General features: G+C 39.9%; 2 protein-coding genes across 4 annotated transcripts in view; both read left to right on the top strand.

Moving 5' to 3' along the window:
* blnk (B cell linker) overlaps positions 1–21,249 on the top strand; it is a 29,850-nt gene that overhangs the window by 7,949 nt on the left and 652 nt on the right. Inside the window, exons 2-21 of one of the 3 annotated variants that reach the window (XM_058064152.1) lie at positions 460–500; positions 5,440–5,505; positions 6,867–6,913; positions 7,712–7,755; positions 7,834–7,936; positions 8,143–8,255; positions 8,348–8,420; positions 8,512–8,595; positions 9,763–9,788; positions 9,869–9,897; positions 10,089–10,116; positions 10,180–10,231; positions 11,256–11,316; positions 18,417–18,444; positions 18,520–18,550; positions 18,686–18,764; positions 18,830–18,858; positions 19,970–20,013; positions 20,105–20,188; positions 20,254–20,409. In XM_058064152.1, coding sequence (XP_057920135.1) covers positions 460–500; positions 5,440–5,505; positions 6,867–6,913; positions 7,712–7,755; positions 7,834–7,936; positions 8,143–8,255; positions 8,348–8,420; positions 8,512–8,595; positions 9,763–9,788; positions 9,869–9,897; positions 10,089–10,116; positions 10,180–10,231; positions 11,256–11,316; positions 18,417–18,444; positions 18,520–18,550; positions 18,686–18,764; positions 18,830–18,858; positions 19,970–20,013; positions 20,105–20,188; positions 20,254–20,409 — 1,218 coding nt within the window. Of the gene's footprint in view, positions 1–459; positions 543–3,890; positions 3,989–5,439; positions 5,506–6,866; positions 6,914–7,711; positions 7,756–7,833; positions 7,937–8,142; positions 8,256–8,347; positions 8,421–8,511; positions 8,596–9,762; positions 9,789–9,868; positions 9,898–10,088; positions 10,117–10,179; positions 10,232–11,255; positions 11,317–18,416; positions 18,445–18,519; positions 18,551–18,685; positions 18,765–18,829; positions 18,859–19,969; positions 20,014–20,104; positions 20,189–20,253; positions 20,410–21,249 lie in introns of those variants that run through there. The other 2 variants (XM_058064154.1, XM_058064153.1) reach the window with 2 other exon arrangements.
* LOC131112056 (uncharacterized) lies at positions 11,533–17,613 on the top strand. Its single transcript, XM_058064148.1, has 2 exons — positions 11,533–17,322; positions 17,396–17,613. Exons 1-2 carry the CDS (start codon positions 12,407–12,409, stop codon positions 17,487–17,489), a joined length of 5,010 nt encoding a protein of 1,669 aa, XP_057920131.1. The 5' UTR covers positions 11,533–12,406; the 3' UTR covers positions 17,490–17,613.

Here is a 21,249-nt window from a genome sequence, read left to right on the forward strand (position 1 = left end):
TCAACAGAAATGAAATACATTTTTAAAAATACAATTAAGAATTGTTTTCCGTGTGGAATTTCAAATGAAGTTTTGCATGTTAAATGAATACATAGAAGTCATGTAACAACATGGCTGTTTCTGTTTTGTGTACTTGGTGATGTTTTGTAAATCATGCGTTTTATAATTTTACTGTTTATTAACTCAATTTCGGCGTCAGGGGGCTTTTTCTGATGGCTGCTGCTCATAATTTGACTGCTGTGTCGTGTTTGACCCCAAGTATCACCTCCTCAATTTGGTTTAGGGAGACAAAAAAATCAAATAAAATAAAAAATCAGAGAGGATTCACAAAGGGAAATGCTGCCATCTGCTGCCTGTTAGGAGGATGACATGTTTGTGCTTCAGATCATCATACTTATCTTTACACATTTTGGCAACTGATGAGTTTGTGTTGACAACTGCTATCTTTTGTTTGAACAGAACCGGTCAGACGGCAGCGAGTGCGGTCCTCTTCATCCGTGGTAGGTTCACACCGAGCGTCCTCTCCTCAGTCTAAACCAGAGGTAGGGAACCTATGGCTCGGGAGCCAGGTAGGGCTCTTTTGATGACTGTATCTGGCTCTCAAGCATTTCTTACCACAATAAAAAAATATTTAAAGTAAACCATCACAGAAATTCATTCATTCATTTTCTACCGCTTTTTCCTCACGAGGGTCGCGGGGGGTGCTGGAGCCTATCCCAGCTGTCTTCGGGCGAGAGGCGGGGTACACCCTGGACTGGTCGCCAGCCAATCACAGGGCACATATAGACAAACAACCATTCACACTCACATTCATACCTATGGACAATTTGGAGTGGCCAATTAACCTAGCATGTTTTTGGAATGTGGGAGGAAACCGGAGTACCCGGAGAAAACCCACGCATGCACGGGGAGAACATGCAAACTCCACACAGAGATGGCCGAGGGCGGGGACCGAACCCTGGTCTCCTAGCTGTGAGGTCTGCGCACTAACCACCAGACCGCCGTGCCGCCCCCATCACAGAAATGAATGTTAAAAATAATATTCAAAATTAACAACTTTCTTATGCATTTTAATCCGTCCATCTATTTTCTACTGCAATACGGCCGACCATATCCATCTTTCTTGAAGATATTTTCCAGGTCAAACACCAAAACTTGATTATTACTGGGTAATGCGGTAGTCTACCTCGGTCATTGAGATGTCAACATGTAAATGTAAACTTTCCTCCTTTAGTCAAATAGTCACCTAGCTAAAGCTGCAGAACCAAGCCTTCTGGCAAAGATGGCCAAAAGAATGAAATATACTGAGTATGGTGCAAAACCATGCAGCAGCAGAAGTTGCATTAATAGCAGCAAGTATTTGATTTATTATTAGACACTGCGCTGCTCACGAAAGTGTGCTGGCCACACCCCATTGGCGTGGGGTAGTGTGCCTGGTCTACGTAATTAGAGCCCATTATATCTAAAACTGTTGGTCTTACATAAAAATGCACACATTTTATTGCATTCAATGTTTAAAAAAATGTATATGGCTCTCACAGATACACATTTTAAAATATCTGGTCTTCATGGCTCTCTTAGCCAAAAAGGTTCCCGACCCCTGGTCTAAACTTAGTGTCTGGGGCACATGGACTACACACTTTTAAATCCAATCCATTTTTAAATAATATATTTGAACTATATATATATATATATATTTTTTTTTGCACCATTGCTTGTGTGATAGTTTTTGTTTTCACTTTGTCAACCTTAGTTTCTACTCTCATGCTCTTATTTTGTATTATTTCCTGTGTTCCGTCACTTACTATGTTACAGTTACTATGGTAGCCATTATGTCATTCTATGGTCATATCATCTCGTACTTCGGTACAAGGTGCATTATTTAAAAAAAAAAAAAAAAACACCTTAAACTGTATTATGGAAAGCAGGAAGTGAACAAATGTAACAGTTAGTGATTGTAAAAGTACCAGATGGAGGGGTAGGATTTAATAAGCTTTGATGTGATGCATGTTCAAATGAAATAAAACCATTACCATTACCATTACCATTACCATTACCATTACCATTACATTACCATTACCATTACCATTACCATTACCATTACCAAATATAATTCATCAGTCATGCTGTTTTGTGGTGGAATACTGCCTATTATTTGTCCAAAAATATGCTTATTTTAGCAAATTGTACACATTTTTTGCCTATATTAGTCACAATCCGCACCATTGCTTGTGTGACAGTTTTTGTTTTCACTTTGTCAACCTTAGTTCCTACTCTCATGCTCTTATTTTGTAAAATTTCCTGTGTTCCGTCACTTACTATGTTACAGTTACTATGGTACCCATTATGTCATTCTATGGTCATATCATCTCATACTTCGGTACAAGGTGCTTTAATAAAAAAAAAAAAAAAAAAAACCTTAAACTGTATTATGGAAAGCAGGAAGTGAACAAATGTAACAGTTAGTGATTGTAAAAGTACCAGATAAGCCAGCAAATTGTACACATTTTTGCCTGTAATAAGCAGAAAATAACTAAAATACAAATACTGTATATGGCGTTCAAAGATGTGAAGATATGTAGTATTGTAGATATGTAGTGTAGGCTCTTAGCCAAAAAGGTTCCCGACCCCTGGTCTAAACTTAGTGTCTGGGGCACATGGACTATACACTTTTAAATCCAATCCATTTTTAAATAATATATTTGAACTATATATATATATATATATATATGTATATATATATTCACTTCCTGTGTTGCTCTGTTCCGCTTTCCCTTGCGTTGCCTTTATTCCTCGCACCTGTTTCCTATTTGGGTGATGCCTATTTAGGACAGGTGCGTACTCCTTGCTCTGTCGGATCATTGTTGTGTTGGTGTTTGTGCATGCTAGTAGGATAAGATATGCCTTTATTGGTCCCACAAGGGGAAATGTCAGGTTTACAGCAGCAAAAGTACAGTCAGTTTTACAGAGTTTTTTCTAACACCGAGTTCTACTGACATCAATGCAATCTGGGCTACAGATTACCACATGCATGCATGGACCTACCATGGACCTAACAAACATGGACCTACGTATCCGCAAGTTCTTGTGTGCACTTGGGAGTGTGACCAATCTGGTTGCACCCAGAGGCGGGACGTGGGTGGAGTAAATTTAAACATTTGGGTCGAAAGCAGGAAGTCCATGGAAAGAGGTCCAGAATCTGGAAGATGTGTGTAGCTGCTCTATAGGAGTCCACAACTCAATACAAAGCACCAAAAATGTGTATAGTAGATATATCAGGTCCCTTCTAATTGTTGAATAAATGCAAGATGCATGACACAAAAAACTGTCTTTCACTTTTCATGCACATCTAAATATAGCGTTCATATCGCTAAACTGTCAAACACTGTCAATATTAACACGGCTGTTCAACTCCCATGGAAAAAACAGCCACACGTCTCTCTTTGACGCCAGCCCGTCACCAAACCTGGGTGCATTGCAAGGTTAATGCGTAACACCCTTAATATGGAGTTCCAATAATGCATTGTGTACTGCCACGTCCATATTATTATTATTATTATTAGTCAAAGTTGTAATGCTGTAGTTCACAGTCTGATTGGCGTCTGGATAACCCGTTCTTGCGAAACACAAATCTCATCGTATTTTAGTATCGTGATATCTCAAGACACGCTATGGATAACGATATCAATGATCTCAATGTTGCTTCAGTCGCCATTGTTCAATTCCACTTCACATTTTGGGAAAGTAAGAGTGAAAAAGTGAAATATTGGTTCAAAAAAACTGACTATGTGAGTGACAGATGTAAAAAAGGGAAGTGATCCTTTTTTTTGTTTTTTTTTTTGGGGGGGGGGGGTCACACACAACGACACCCCGCCACTTGGTGATAAAGATGTGACTTAGAAGAGCATGGAAAGAATGAACGCTTGATGTTGGGTCCAACAATGGATAAAGTCGCTAAACTGACAAGTTGTGCTTCAGCAAAGATTCGGTAAGATCTCTGACGTGGTGGATGATTTTTTTTTTTTTTTGTACGGGAACGATGGCACGACTTGTTGTTTTGCTCTAATTGGGATGCAAAGAGGGACATGTTAGCTTTTTTGTGGGTGTTACAGTCCAGGGTGAAAAACTGCAAGTACAGTAATCCCCTCTCATACTTAGTGTCTCAAAGTTCCGGCTTCAATCCATTGCAGTTTTTCAAAAAATTCATAAATCATGCTATTTTGTGGTTGAAAACGGCCTGTTTTAATAGTCAAAAATATACCTGAAGCAAATTCTATCCATTTTGTTGCCCAAATGAAGCATTCAGAAGATGCATTTAAAAATAGTAGCAGTACTCTACATTGGTCACTTGGTGTCAGTAATGTTGATTTTCTTTCTTATTGTTGGTTTGAATGATCTCACAAAAGGCACAATTAATAATAATAATCCCTAAAACAGCTACACCGAATTAAAAACCCAAATCTGAATAGCAAAACCCACACAATCGAGTCTTATTTGTGATTTAAACGTTTTATATTCTCTTATTACGTTGACTATATTTGGGTAGTACAAGTATAAAGGTGACTGTAGGGGTGTTATTTCTATCTCTGTTGTGTAAAAACTGTATTTGGAAGGTCTTGGACAGGTTTTCTATGCTCTATTTACAAAATCATTTCATTTTTAAAAAAGAAACTCTATTTATTCACTTATTACGGCCTGGTCTAGAACACATTAACGCGAATAGATGCTGTACTTTTAAATGGTAGAAAGTATAGCTACTCAGTACTACTGAACAAACAGCAACATCTCAACGCTTTACCAAGAACTCTACAAGAAGCAATGAAGTCTGTAAAATTAAATAATTAAAAATAAAAAAATCACAAAATTTTTAACTATAATGATAAAAATGGTAATATTAATGATGATTATAATGATGGTAATAATGATAAAGATTATAACAACAATGATAATAATAATAATAATATTACAATGAAAATAATAACAGGGGAAACAAGACAGTGGCATGAACATGATTATATCCTGCAAAAAGGGGTAGGCATTTATAAGCTTTTGCTTCTGCCTACTCCTTTTGGGCTTGGGATCAGATAGTTGAATACAAATGTAAATAATGGAAAGTTATATTTTGATTGATGTAAGAAATGCACTGTAATGATTCACATATTTGCCCAAATAAAGGGAAAAAAAAAAAAAACACAAAGCATAAGATGGTGAAGCAAAAAGACGTTGACATATAAACACAGTGGGCAGTGATACATGTATGCTGTACATTTGACCTGTATTAGCATACATTTATGAATTATTGAATGAGATCTTTTTTGTCTGCAAATAAACAACCTATTTGTGGAGAAAAAATAAATAAATACAATGTCTTGTTTTTACAAAAACCACAAATGTGCCTTTACCATCCCAGAAAATGTTCTCACTCATCTTTTCCTCCAGGCAGTTTCAGAAGATCGCTCAGGACATCAAAAAAAATGATGGCAGTTTCCTGAACAAATTAAAAAGGTACATGCAGTTTTTTAATGTGTGTCGTAATTGTGAGGCCACTGGCTTTAACATTTCAAACCGAATCTGAAGATGTCGGTTCCACATTCACAACTATTGAAATAGGAAATGTAAAAATATCTCCCACAGGTGGCTTCGCCACTTTCCTTTCTTCAAATGAATCCTAGCGTAGAAGCAGTTACACCGAAAACCTGTATTGCATTGAGTGGTTGTTGGTTCAACTCTCACGGGCATCAGGTGTGGATCAGGTTGGACCATTGTTCAAATCCCCAACCTTACCCTAACCCAAAGTCGTACTTTGTCACTCGTGTGTTCATTGTCGCTACACACCAAGTGTCAAAGTGCAGCTAGCTTAGCATAGACACACTCAAAAAGTGTCTAAAGGTTGGATAAGTTAGCAAACAGGAGCAGTGATGATGCTGATTTTAAGATAATAGTGATCAATGTTCATGGTTCTTAAACCAGAAAAGGGCGGGGTGTCATCTCAGGGATCACATCTTGTCCGAATGGATGGATGGATGGATGGATGGATGAATACTGTTTTGTATTAAAATTTTTTGGTTTTCTAGAAGGAATTAATTAGAAATGTATTATTTATTATGAAAAAATGTATTTGGTTAGCATGTTTTGGTTAGAGTCCAACCTTCTGGAAAGGATTAATGATGCTAACCAAGGTTCCATTGTATTTATAAATGATTACTGACTTACTTGGCACTGCAGATCTGTGACTTGGTACAATATATATATATATATATACAGTAAACCTCGGATATATCGGACTCGGATATATCGGAAATTTGCTCACAACGGACAGATAAAAAAGAACCGATTTTTCTGTAATGCATTTCCAATAAAAATTCATTGCATATATCGGATTTTTTATAACGGATTTCGCCTATTTCGGACAAAATCTCCAGTCCCGTTCCAATGCATTTCCATGAAATTTCCCTCACATATATCGGATGGCCGCATCGTGGCGCTCCGATTCGCCGAATCGTGACAGGCCGCTATACGACGTCATTTGCAGCGTTTGCAGCGTTGCCTGCGCGTCCAGGTACATTGGAAACATAGTCAAGGAAGTGCCTTTTTATAACGGATAAAATTCCATTTACGCATATACCGGATATAAATCCCATATATGCGTAAAACGGACATTTTCCGGTATACGCATATAACGGATTTCACTTATATCGGACAAAACCAGTGGGAACAATTGAATCCGATATATCCGAGGTTTACTGTATATATATACATATATACAATGGAAAACATATATCTGTGAAAATGAACATATAGGATGGTTGAATATTGTCAAATGATTGACACGCTACTTATATTGTCAACATCTTTCTCCATGGCAGACTGAAAAACAAAGCGGCTCCAGAGATACCTGTGAGAGACTACAGCGGTAAGACGTGTTTCTTCAATGAAAACAGACGGTTTTCCTTTCGGAAAATGATGGAATTTTCCCAGCCATTTAATCCCAGTCGTGCCCCTTTAACAGCGGCCATTTTAGACTGATCTTCCAGGGCACACAGTGTTCTACGGCTATATAAACATGGAACCTACCAAACAGAAACATTAGACTTCCATCTTTTATCTGCAAAAAAAGTTTGTTCCGTTCTTCAGTAGAACATACGTTTCAGGCAAATATCGGTTGCCGACTACAAAAGGAAGAAAACCATCTTAAGCAGATACATTGCAAGCATAACGTTCACTTTCACGCAAAAAACAACTCTACCACAATATAAACAATATAAATGTACTTATTTAAAATAAGTTACTTCAAATCAATATTACAATTAATTTTCAAATATGACACCATGAACTATTTACAAATTTCACAAGTGAACTATGTGATAGATGTTTTTATGCAAGGGCTTCCTCTCCTTCCCCTCATGATGCCCTTCTGCGCCCCCCAGTGGTTGTTTTTATGGCATTAAAATTGCTCTCAAGCTTAATCCATTGGTGGGGAGTGACATCATCACCTCCTTTAGCCTGCTAAACGTAAAATATGTATAAATACTACGTTGTTGGGATGGGATAGTGTTTCTAAAAACGTATAATTGTTATTGAATTAGTTTGTGTTTAAAAAAAAAATGATTTTAAACCAAGAATTTGAAAATGAATGGTGCTGTAATGTGTGGGTCTGATATGATGTAGTACAATCTACAGTCCACAAAATGTACATCCAATGTTTTTCCAGATGAAGACATGATCGGCGCTGAAGATCTGACTGAATCCGATTATGTAAGTTGGAAAAACTAGTTTCTGTGATGTATAATTTTTGCCAGTGACATGAATGTCTATGATACATATTGTCTCCAGGATAATGACGGTCCACAGCAGGATGTCAAATATGAGCCGCCTCCCGGTCACAAAGTCTTTACCAGAAGTTGTTCTTCATCCTTTCAGAGGGGGGAATATATTGGTCAGTATTGTCCAATCCGCTGACACGTACCTGGTATTTTCCTCTCAAATGTACTAATAATCATAATCTACTAATAATCATAACTTTCATATCATTCTAACTGGAAGTCTAGCATTTTTTGTAATGGAAACCCTGCAAAGCAGCACCACAGGGGGCTTTCGGAAGGCTGCATTATGCAAATGTTGACTCTTGTTTCTCCTTTCCAGGCAGCTGCTGTAACGGACCCCAAGTGAAACCCAGAAATGCCTTCAAGAATTCCAATAACTGTTTCGGATTCAAACGACTGACGCCCGAACAAAACCACGAGGACAACAATGAAGCGAGTTTCATTTCAAAACGCAAACTCTCTATTGGAGACCACGCCCTGAGCATTACAGCATTACTACATATGTTGTCTTTGTTGATGTACAGGAGAACTACATCAATCCTGACGGCAAAAATGATGATGACAACTACGTGGAACCAGCAGAGAACCTCCCAACTTGTATAATACACTTCATAATATAATAACATAAGAAAAGCTTCATATAATATAATATAATAATAATAATAATAATGCTTTTCTGTGTCATTAGATTCTAAGATGTCGAATGCAAACAGGATTTTGAGGGGCGACTCCGTGTTACATCGAACTTTACCAAAGCGTCAACCCAGCCCAGGTATACGTGAAACAATCTGTGTTCGAGATCCAGATCAGGTCAAGCATATTAATATATCCCGTGGGTTTATGGGCGATGGGAAATTACAGTTCCAACGCCATATGCATGAGTTTAACTCCAGACCCATCCACAATTGGTGAAAACAGTATTGAATTCAAGAACTAAGTCATGGCAAAACAGGAAGGTGGTGTCTGTGTTGATCTCGCTGCCACATTGGTAAATGTAACCTTAAATGATCATTTATCCCTTTCATTTTGAATTATTTTCTGCGTGTAAAAATGACTCTAAATCTTTTAAAATGTGTTTTGTGATAACATATGACATATGACATGGTTGATACATATATGTATTAACCAATGACATTATTTATTAGGGCAAATTTGTATTTGGTTAGAGCGCATCTTCTGGAACAAGTTAATGACGCTAACCAAGGTATAAAAGATTCACTTCACAAGTGTGGTGCGTTCAAGGACGCAACATGCAACGTGCAACATCTCGCCGCTTGACTTGTGAATAAAAATCATTTTTGACAAAAAATCCAACCGTGTGGGGATTCACAGTATAATTAATAATATTATAATTATACAATAGTATAATAGCACAGCACATAAAGTAAAACACATACAGAATAACTACAATAGAATACAAAAGTAAAAGTTTTTTTTTAAATACAGTCATAACTTTGTTTTTGTTCTTAATTCATTCCTAAAGGTTCGACAAAAAATGAGAGGCAGTTTTTCCCATAAGAAGATCCATTCCAGATACCTGGAATATTATTAAAAAAACATTTTACAGAGAATAATGATCAAAAATCATATGAAATAGGAATTATTCCTGACAAACGGATGGAACTTTTTAATACAGACTTCCAGTACATCCTGGTGGGGTGGAATTCAAGTCCTGGGTTAAGTACCAGTCGCACACAATAAAGGTGCTTTGTTTGGGCACACTTAGTCCACTTAGTGGACACGATACCGTTTGTTGCGTGCAATACCATATGTTAACCGAGACAGTGCATGAAAACCAAGGAAAGACAAAGAGCCAACATACAATAACTGGGGCGTACGTACGGACTATACACGATGTTGTGAAGAGCGACTTAGCGATACAACTAAGTTGGCAAACAATATTCTCAGATTAGTCACAAATATGACTTATTTTTTTCAGATTTTTATGAAGTTCCAGACAAAGAGGTAGGATTTTTCATTTCCACGTGACAGCAACTACAGCTGATGCTCTTAAAGGGATTTGTCTTTTTCTGGCATCTTTTCAGGATAACGTGTTGATTGTTCCAGTAAACAGGTAAAGCCCAGACTTCTTATGTTCTTCCATTATCATCATTATCATTATCAGCTAATTGCAACTGAATCATTCCCATACTGCTATCCTGCCGACGGTGAAGAATATTAGCTCTGACATTGAATATACAATCTTTACAAACACAATAAAGACCCAAATAAAAGCACATACGTATGCATTTTCCTATTTTTCAGAGTTCATCCAAAGCTATCACCCTCTATGGTGAGTATTAACAACAAAGCAAACGGTATCAAATGAAGACTAAACATTTTCGTGATTATGCAGGATCAGCAGGCCACAAATGACACGGAATATGAAGTGTGTGATCAAGATGACGGTGGGTATCAAATCGTTTGTGTTCTTTGGAATTGTAGCAAGATATACAGTACAGTATACAGTACGCAGTACTGTACATCAGGGGTGTCTCAACTTTGTTTTACTGAGGGCCACATACTAAAAAAATGATAGGATGCAAGGGCCACCTGGGTACTAATGTAAATAATCTATAGAATATTGTATACATAAGAATATATATACATTGGTATATGTATACACGATGAACTCGTAAAATTACAACTTTTTCTCTTCATGTTTTAACCTCATTCTTGTAAAAGTAGTGATGATTTTTCAATGTTTGCTGTTGTTGGGTTGTTGTTTTTACTTTATTTTTTGTAGTAATTTATTTATTGGCTAATGGCACATTCTAAAAATACAATAAAAATACCTACATACACTACCGCTCACAAGTTTGGTCAATTTCTTTGTTTTCCATAGAAAAATATTTCACAAACAATTTTTTCAATTTCACAAACATTTTTATCCATTTCACAAACAATGACGTCAGTCCTCTGCATCAATTTCCTGGTATGGCTGGTATTTCCTGCTAATCCACGTTCATCATTTTATAAAGCTAATAGATTATTAGAAAACCCATCTAAAAAAATGTCTTACCATGCTGTTAACTACTCCCTTAAGAGAACAGCACAAACTGGGTCTAACAAGGACAGAAAAACGCTGCAACTGTGCAAGAAGACAAATATTTGAGAGTGTGTGACAGGTCGTCACCCCCTAAATAGTAGCCGTGTGTCACACCAGTGTCAGTATCAACTTTTGAAGCGGGGTCACTTCAGGACTTCAGACTTCATGGCAGGATTACCAAGAAAAAGCCAAATTTCAGACTGACCAAAAACATTTCCCAGTGATCCCAAACTTTTGAGCGGTCGTGTATATTGGTACTATTTTTTTTTTTGTCTATGAATTTTTCAGTGTGCTGCCCTTGGTGGAAAAAGTTTGGACAAACACAATGGTTATGTAAAAATATAATACAGTACATTTTATACTTATTATTGTACTTCCTTTAGTCGAGACCGAAGAACCTGCAGTCCAAGATCCTGCAGTCCCGCCTCAACCTTTGCAAAGACAGTAAGTATTAGCACATGTCCGCTCACCCAGTTAGCTTTACGTACAATGTTTTGGCCCCCAAGCGTTCCTGCTTTGGCACTCATTCTGTGCTGCCATGTTGGTGACCCCGACATGATCCACTGTGGCAGTTCCAAGGAGCGCCCAGTGGTTGGTCGCAGGCAGGAATTGATTCCACTGCCCACCACAGAATGAAAGCCAAAGCAGAGTGTAGGAGCTATTTATTGGTGTGTTCCTAGGTTTTTGATATCTGTTGATTTATTTTTTGTTGTTGTTGTTTTGTTTGGATTCCTTGATGGTATTTTCTTGTTGGTTATTTATTTATTTTGTTTGTCTATCATATTTTGTTGGGGTTAATTGGTGGTTGATTTGTGGGTTTGTTTCATTGGATGGCACCCTGGGCACCTGCAATATATTTGGGTGGGCGGTGCTCAGGGGACCAGCATGCACCGGGGTGGGCCTATGGTTTTGTACCAGAGCAAGAGAGGCAATAGGAAAAGGCCCTTGTTCCTTTTTTATTCGTTTTGCTTGCTTGGTAATAAAAGGAAAGAAGAAACGGAACAGGATTGTTTGGACTGACTCTTTTGCCTGCGTGAAACAAACCCATGGTGCATCAGTGGCCGTTTGATTATAGGTTACGTTTATTGTTTTGGAGAAGGACAAATAGCCACTACACAAAGTACAAAACCCGCCCTTGGATAAAGAAAAGAACCCATCAATAATGGACTCGTTGGACTCTTTTGGACCTTGGATGAACGAAGCTCACGAATTGTTTTATTCATCTCCCATCTGAAATCGTGTTAGCTTCAAACTACGCCTGGCCCACACCAGCGACACACTCAGCTTGGCCATCAGAAACTGGTATGTGTTACTGCAAAAGCTGCATTGGAAAACGGTGATAACTCTGAGTTAAGTCGGCTATTAAGCGCTACTTTACGCAGAAGTGCTGGCGTATTTCATTCATTAAATCTACAACTCCAGTGCGCATCTATGCTTGCAAGAGTGGCTGTGCTGCCAGTGAGGATTATATTTGGCCTTTTACCCCCTCGCCTTCTGAATTAAATGGAATGGTTGACGGACTATATGATTAAAGATGTCTGATGTTAATACAGGGTCTCAGAAGGATGTTGAAATACCAGCAACAAAAAGGAATATTAAATGGACATCGAAAGGATTGAGTTTTTACATAAAAACGTGTCAAGACAAAAGGAGTGTCAAATGTAGACAAGCCAAAGGGTATATGGAAAAAATCCGTGAGTTGATGGAATCAAACGAAAACGTGAAAACAGTTAATTCTGAACTTTGTAAGTTTATTGGTTGTTATCAAGACGCCCATGACGTGCATGAATCGTTCATGGATTTACCTTTACCAGAAGATGAAGCTGCAAAGCAAACGGGTTATTTTCAAGCAAAAATGACAATGTACTGTGATTTTACCGACAAGGTAAAGGCATGGTTAATTGAAGCCGGAAATCCATATGTGCAGCCGAATAAAGAATGTCCTGATCAGGATGTTGCAGATCTGGAGGAAATAAATCCTGAAGACAGTGCTTCTAACATATCACGTGCAAAATCAAAGTCTTCCAAGCATTCACAGGTATCACGCATTTCTTCTACAACATCTGCACGCATAAAAGCTGAAGCGGATAAAGCGGCACTAATGGAGCGTGTTGCCGCGCTGAAAAGGAAACATCTAATTGAAGCTCAGGAGGAACAGTTAAGGAAGCAAAAGGAGCAGCTGGAACTCGAAACAGAATTGGCAGCAACAAGTGCAAAACTTCATGTATTGGAAATCAACTCATCTCAATGTGGTTCAAATCGATCCGATGGCATGAACTCTTATTTTGAAAGGAACTGTCAAAGCACAAGTAAACTCAACCCAGATGCCGACACATTCCTGCCGAATAAAAAGGATGCAAAGGACAACGTTTTGATGCCTTATTCTATATCTCAACCACAGGTTGTTGGTTCCAAACAAAGGTCACATACCCAAAGGAATGAAATGTTAATTAATGCTGAGGTTCCAACTCAAGCTGCACAAAGAAGGAATGAAACTCAAACTCATCCAACTGACATTACCACCATAATGCAAAGACAAAATGACATCACTTCCCTCCTGGTGCAGCAGAATCTATCCTCGGCCCTTCCATCAAGAAATATCCCAGTGTTTGATGGAGACCCTTTTCAATACAGGTCTTTCATTAGAGCCTTTGAAAATGGAGTGGAGGAGAAGACGGCTAATTGGAACGATCGTTTGCACTTCCTTGAACAATACACCAGGGGGCAGCCAAGAGACCTAGTGCAAAGTTGTCAGCACTTACCTGCGGAGCAAGGATATTGCAGAGCCAAAAATCTTCTCGCCGAACACTTTGGAAATGAGCATAGAATTGCCACTGCTTATATGGAAAAAATTCTCAACTGGACACCTGTTAAAAGTGAGGATGTTAAAGCACTACAGTCATTCTCCCTTTTTCTTAGAGGATGCTCAAATCTGACAGAACAGTTTATGTATATGAAAGAGCTGGACTTACCATCTAACATGAGGAGCATCATTCTTAAACTGCCATACAAATTACGGGAAAAATGGAGGAATGTTGCTTGTGATTTGCTGGAGCGACGTGGTCAAAGAGCGGTATTCACTGATCTTGTCACCTTCATTGAAAGACAAGTCAAAATAGCCTCGGATCCACTTTTTGGCAACATTCAAGACTCGCAACGTACCAACTTCAAGGCTTCCAATAGTAATCACACAAACCAAAGGAAAAAGCAAAGCAGTTTTGCCACTAATGTCACTGAAGTACAAGATGGAGGTACATCTCAACATACAATAACTCAAGCCAAAGTACCTTTCGTGCAAAATTGTCTGTTTTGCTCTCAAAGCAGTCATTCCTTGGACAAGTGCTCACAGTTTGAAGTGAAAGTACACCGGGATAAAATTACCTTTCTAAAGGAAAAGGGCATTTGTTTTGGTTGCCTGAAGCTAGGCCACACAAGCAAAGACTGTAGGAGTCGTTTGGATTGCAATGTGTGTCACCAAAAGCACCCGGGAGTCCTTCACATACACCGACAGGATACAGGCACATCCTCACCACAAAGGCCAAGTACTGTGAACCCTTCAAGTGTTTCTGCAAAGCTGTCTCAGACCTGTGGCCATATTGGGGCCGGTTGTGAAGATGACTCTGTCTTTTCTATTGTTGCAGTCAAGGTCAAGAGTCAGAAAAATAATCAAACTGTGCAAACATATGCCTTTTTGGATCCAGGAAGCTCAGGTACATTCTGCACAGATACTCTGGCAAGGAAATTGAACTTAAGAGGTAAAAAGGCAAGTATTCTGCTAAGAACAATGGGCCAAAGGAAAATAGTAAATGCTCAGATTTTGTCAGGACTTGAAGTGTCTGGTATGGATGGGAATGACTTCATTGAGTTACCTGATGTTCTAACCCAAAGGACTATGCCTGTGTCTGCAGTAAATATCCCACGACAGGAGGATGTGGATCAATGGTCTTATCTGAAAGGTGTTAAGCTCCATGACATCGATGCCGACGTCGAATTACTTATCGGTACAGATGCCCCAAAGGTAATGGAGCCTTGGGAGCTGATAAACAGCCAGGATGAAGGGCCCTATGCAGTAAGGACCAGGATTGGTTGGGCCATTAATGGTCCACTGCGCGGTGGATCTGACGGTAGGGGTAAGAGTGTCTGTCCTACTGTAACAACAAACCGAATCTCTGTTGATCATCTGCAAGAAATGCTGGTTAAGCAATACAATCATGACTTTAATGAGAAATCATCAGAGGAGAAGATTGAAATGTCCAGAGAAGACATCAAGTTCATGGATCTTATGAACAATACCGCAAACTTAATAGAAGACCACTATTGCATCGACTTACCTTTCAGACAGGAAAATCCCATGATGCCAAACAATCGCTGTGTTGCAGAACAGCGCCTCCAGAGCCTGAAAAGAAAGTTCAATAAAAATGGACATTTTAAGGAGGAATATGTCGCATTCCTGAATGACATGATCAATAAAGGATATGCAGAAAGGGTACCTGATGACCAAATGAGACAAAGTGATGGAACGCTTTGGTACATCCCCCATCACGGTGTCCACCATTCAAGGAAAGGTAAACTGAGAGTTGTGTTTGACTGTGGAGCTGTGTATAAAGGAACATCTTTGAACAGCCAGCTCTTGCAGGGTCCTGATCTTACCAGCTCTCTCATTGGAGTCCTCCTCCGATTTCGGCAAGAACCTGTGGCAGTAATGGCAGACATCCAAGCCATGTTTCATCAAGTTCGTGTCTCAGTCAAGCATGTTGACTTTCTCCGCTTCCTCTGGTGGCCTCAGGGAGATACTGCACAGTCTCCAGTAGAACATCGAATGAAAGTACATCTGTTTGGGGCTGTATCATCACCAAGTTGCGCAAATTATGCTTTGCGGAGAACAGCAGATGATAATGCACAACATTTCTCTTCTGATGTAGTGAACACAGTCAAATGCAACTTTTATGTGGATGATTGTTTGAAATCCATGGCATCGGAAGAAGAGGCAGTGCAAATGGTAAAGGATTTGACTGCGCTTTGTCAGAAAGGAGGATTCAATCTTTCCAAGTGGATCAGCAACAGCCGCAAAGTGCTAATGTCAATTGCAGAGGACAGCAGAGCAAAGGAGATCATGGACTTGGACTTGGATACAGACCAACTTCCAGTAGAGCGAGCACTGGGACTACAGTGGTGCATTGAATCTGACAAATTCAAATTCAGGACGTCTGCAAAAGAACAGCCACAGACCAGAAGAGGTATTCTGTCAGTGGTCAGCTCATTGTATGACCCTTTGGGATTTTTAGCTCCATTCATTTTACCAGCCAAGTTGCTTCTCCAGGAACTATGTCGGAGGAACCTGGGCTGGGATGAAGCCATAATGGAGTTCTCCCGTAAGAAATGGTCCAACTGGCTTGAAGATCTCCAAAAGGTAGCAGAGTTTGAGGTGGATCGCTGTTTCAAGCCCAGAGAATTTGGAGACCACGTCGTTGCACAGCTTCATCACTTTTCCGATGCAAGTGAGGTTGGATATGGAACAGCATCCTACTTGAGACTACAAACTAATGGTAAAGTTTATGTTTCATTTCTCTTGGGAAAAGGTAGAGTTGCTCCACTCAAGCAGATGACAATTCCTCGCTTGGAACTCGTAGCTGCAGTTCTTGCTGTTAGGGTTGCTAAGCTGCTGCAAAAGGAGTTGCAGCTTCAACTGAAGGAATCCGTTTTTTGGACTGACAGCACGACAGTCCTTAAATACATACGGAATGAAACCAGCCGATTCCACACCTTTGTGGCAAACAGAGCAGCTTACATCCGAGAAGCAACTGATGTGGATCAGTGGAGGTATGTGAGCTCTAAAGAGAATCCAGCAGATGAAGCCTCTAGAGGAATGAGAGCTGAGGATTTCCTAAAAAACAGGAGGTGGATAATTGGACCAGAGTTTCTCTGGAGGCCAAAAGAGGAATGGCCTAAATTGGAGGTGGATCTTGATGGAGTTCCTGTAGATGATCCAGAGGTTAAAAGGAACCTGATGGTGAATGCTGTTATCAAGATCCAGGAAAATGCCACAACCAGCTTAATCAGTTACTTTTCCAGTTGGACGAAGCTAAAAACTGCAGTTGCTTGGTTTTTAAAGATCAAGATGATTCTCAAGATTCTGTGCAGGAAGAGGATGGAATTTTCTGCTGTTCCATGTCAAAAGGTTGAAGGAAGAATGCAGAGTTTCAAGGTCACACTCAAAGGACAGAGTTTGACGCCCGAGGATTATGACAAAGCAGAGAAAGCAATTGTGCAATATGAACAAAGAGAGAGGTTCAAGGTTGAGGCAATATTAAATAACAGACCTATCACAAAGGCTTCCGACGACCCGGATGACCTTGAAGCACTCACTCCCAATCACATCCTGATGTTGAAAGGCAAACCTATCATGCCACCAGGACTATTTGACTCAAATGATCTGTACCTCAGAAAAAGGTGGAAACAAGTACAGTATATGGCGGAACTTTTCTGGAAAAGGTGGCTTTCTGAATACTTACCTTTGATGCAGGAGAGACAAAAGTGGACAAGGCCAAGAAGGAGTCTCACCACCGGAGACATCGTCCTTGTGGCAGATGCTGCGGCTCCAAGAGGATCATGGATGATGGGGAAAGTTTTGGATGTCAAATCGGATGCTAAGGGACTGGTGCGCTCTGTGCGTCTTCAAACAAAGACCAGCATCCTGGAGAGGCCAGTGACGAAGCTCTGCCTGCTATTGGAAGCAGCAGTTTAGCATCATTGACACTGACTCACTGACTCTCTCTCTTTCTATGGCTCTGTCTCTCTCTCTCTCTCTCTCTCTCTCTCTCTCTCTCTCTCTCTCTTGTCTTGCAGGTACTTCAAAAGGAAGAGACTGATTTATGGTGTATTCCATAATTGTAGTTCAGCTAAAGGAATAGCTCCTTTTTGGGACGTAAAAGTAATTGTGGGTTCATACACAATTAGGGGCCGGAATGTAGGAGCTATTTATTGGTGTGTTCCTAGGTTTTTGATATCTGTTGATTTATTTTTTGTTGTTGTTGTTTTGTTTGGATTCCTTGATGGTATTTTCTTGTTGGTTATTTATTTATTTTGTTTGTCTATCATATTTTGTTGGGGTTAATTGGTGGTTGATTTGTGGGTTTGTTTCATTGGATGGCACCCTGGGCACCTGCAATATATTTGGGTGGGCGGTGCTCAGGGGACCAGCATGCACCGGGGTGGGCCTATGGTTTTGTACCAGAGCAAGAGAGGCAATAGGAAAAGGCCCTTGTTCCTTTTTTATTCGTTTTGCTTGCTTGGTAATAAAAGGAAAGAAGAAACGGAACAGGATTGTTTGGACTGACTCTTTTGCCTGCGTGAAACAAACCCATGGTGCATCAGTGGCCGTTTGATTATAGGTTACGTTTATTGTTTTGGAGAAGGACAAATAGCCACTACACAGAGACTTGCAACCCGATTTGCTGAGTGGGTGAGAGGTACCCCCAGCGCCCCCGGTGTCCGCCCCACGACTACGCTTTTAAGGTTTTAATGATTCTTTGGTTTTCTTTCAGCAAGTTACTAAAAGCACCCGGAAAGCTGGTGAGTTCAATCACTGCATACTTCATTTTACGCTTGAAAATCCTATTTTCATCTTGTATCTGACTCATATTCCAGACACGAGACGTGAAGCTGAGGGACTTTGAGCGTAAGTTTGATTAATGGACGACTTGAAATCGATTCAAAGAGAATGTGGGAGTAGAATGTTGCAGACTGAAGAAGTACTTATAACAGAAATATATCAAAAGAAGAAATGTACTGCTAAGTGTGTGGATTGTTCCAGGACAAACTCTGCCAAGAATGAACACAAGCGGTGAACCTCCGCCTCCAAAATCTTCAACTCTGGACATGAAACGACGAAAGTAAGAGAAAAAGTACCGTCCCAATTATTCTCCGTTTAGTCGCTGTAATTTTCTCTTTCTTCCAGGATTCCTCTTCCACACGTTGGCTTTCCCGGTGAGTACTTTATCAGAATGCAGGAACTTTGAGTAAGTCCAGAACTCTACGGCACGGCTTTTAATAGGAACCAAAAAGAGGGGAGCACATCACCCCAATTCTGGCCTCCCCGCATTGCTTGCCTGTTGGCTTTAGGATTGATTTTAAGATTTGATTGTTTGTTTTTAAGGCGTTGAATGGGCTGCCCCCCCCCCAAATACATCTCGGACCTCATCCAAATTTACTCTCCAGCGTGGTCACTGAGGTCCGAGGGCCAGCTCCGACTTGTGGTGCCCAAGACGAGACTTAAGACCAGGGGGGACCGAGCCTTTTCTGTGGTTGGCCCCCAAGGCCCCCAACATCGAAAGCTTTAAGTCTCGTCTTAAAAGCCACTTTTATTCCTTGGCTTTTAACGGTCCTGTGTCTTTTAGTTCTTTATTTTTATTTTAAATGGTTTTATTTTTTTATACTTTTATTGCTTTGCTTTTTGTTTTTATTATTTATTTTACTATTTTATTTATTAAATGATATTTTAGTTTTGGATTAAATTCAATTTGTACCTTTATTTATTTATTTATTTTATTTTTACTTTTTATTTTACTAAATAATTTTACTAAGTGGGGCGGCACGGCGGTCTAGTGGTTAGCGCGCAGACCTCACAGCTAGGAGACCAGGGTTCAATTCCCACCCTCGGCCATCTCTGTGTGGAGTTTGCATGTTCTCCCCGTGCATGCGTGGGTTTTCTCCGGGTACTCCGGTTTCCTCCCACATTCCAAAAACATGCTAGGTTAATTGGCGACTCCAAATTGTCCATAGGTATGAATGTGAGTGTGAATGGTTGTTTGTCTATATGTGCCCTGTGATTGGCTGGCGACCAGTACAGGGTGTACCCCGCCTCCCGCCCAAAAGACAGCTGGGATAGGCTGCAGCATCCCCCGCGACCCTCGTGAGGAAAAAGCGGTAGAAAATGAATGAATGAATTTTACTAATTTTACTATTTTACTAAAATGTGCTATATAAATAAAGTGGATTGGATACATTTGGCTGTAAACAACCCCACCAGAAGAGGGCGTCCAACTGCAGAGGCGATGCTAGCATTTCAAGACATGTAGTATTTTCTTTATTTCCGCAGAGCAAACCGATTGTGGTGAAAGCGGGGCAACACCCCACGACAAGGTTCCAAGTACCTCACAATAAATATTTTTCACATAGACGTTGACGATTTCATGTCGGTTTTAAGTTCTGCTTTCTTCCTTTCACACGGCAGGACACGGACGTCTACGCTAAGCCGTGGTTCGCTGGGGAATGCGACCGCAAAACTGCTGACCGACTGCTTTGTCATGCAAATAAAGTATGACTTGACTCTGATTTATGCTCATTGACATTTCCTTGACCAAATGCTGGATTGTGTTCCAGGACGGGGCCTTCACAGTGAGGAAGAGTTCCGGACAGGACACGCACCAACCCTACACCTTGGTGGTGTTTTATAAGGGCAGAGTGTACAACGTTCCCATTCGGTTTATACACACCAGTAAGAAGTACGCACTGGGAAAGGAGAAGAAAGGAGAAGAGGTACAATGTCCGTCCATTCATTGTTATACTTTAAGCCCTCATTTATCACGGTTAATTGCTTCCAGACCACACTATGATAAGTGAATTTCTGCACAGTAGGGTTAAATGGATTCATTGAATAGTATAAAAAACATGTATGACCTGTTTTTTTTACATTATTACAATCCTCTCGTCATGAAATAACACGGAATAGTCAATTTCACACATCTATTTACCGATATAGTAGACATGATAACAGGAAATAAGACATTGAAGATATAAATAAGACTTGTGTGTTGCTGTAAATGTGTTCGGGGAACTTAATGGGGGGCGGACAGGAAGTGATGAAAGGCGTTCAGACTTGACTTTTGGCTTGGTTTGGATTATGGCTGCAACAGTATGCAGTCACAGAAGCCTGTCATAATTAAAGCATACAAAAGCACTGACTTCCTAAATATGGTTTTTGAACTTATTAGAGCCCACTAGACATGGTATAACACCCCTATAGGAAACATTACACTCCTATGCGGCAGGTTTGAATGATCTCACAACGTGTACATTAATCCCTAACAAAAACACGGGCTGTGTAACCTCACATAAACTGAAACTCAACTCTGAACTTCCTGTCCGTCACTTACTCGGCTCCCTGTGGGAACACTTTTATATAAATACACACAAACAGGAGTTTGTGTTTTTTAATGTTTTAAATGTAATCTTATTGTGTCTACTATGTTGGGTAATACCCTTGTTAAGGTGACTATAGGGGTGTTATATCATGACTAGAGGGTCTCATAATGTTTAAAATGGCAAATTAAGAAAGCCTGAAACATATTTTTCTGTGTTCTGACTACGAAAATTCAC

Source organism: Doryrhamphus excisus, chromosome 2 (assembly GCF_030265055.1).
Source record: "Doryrhamphus excisus isolate RoL2022-K1 chromosome 2, RoL_Dexc_1.0, whole genome shotgun sequence".
Classification (NCBI taxonomy): domain Eukaryota; kingdom Metazoa; phylum Chordata; class Actinopteri; order Syngnathiformes; family Syngnathidae; genus Doryrhamphus; species Doryrhamphus excisus.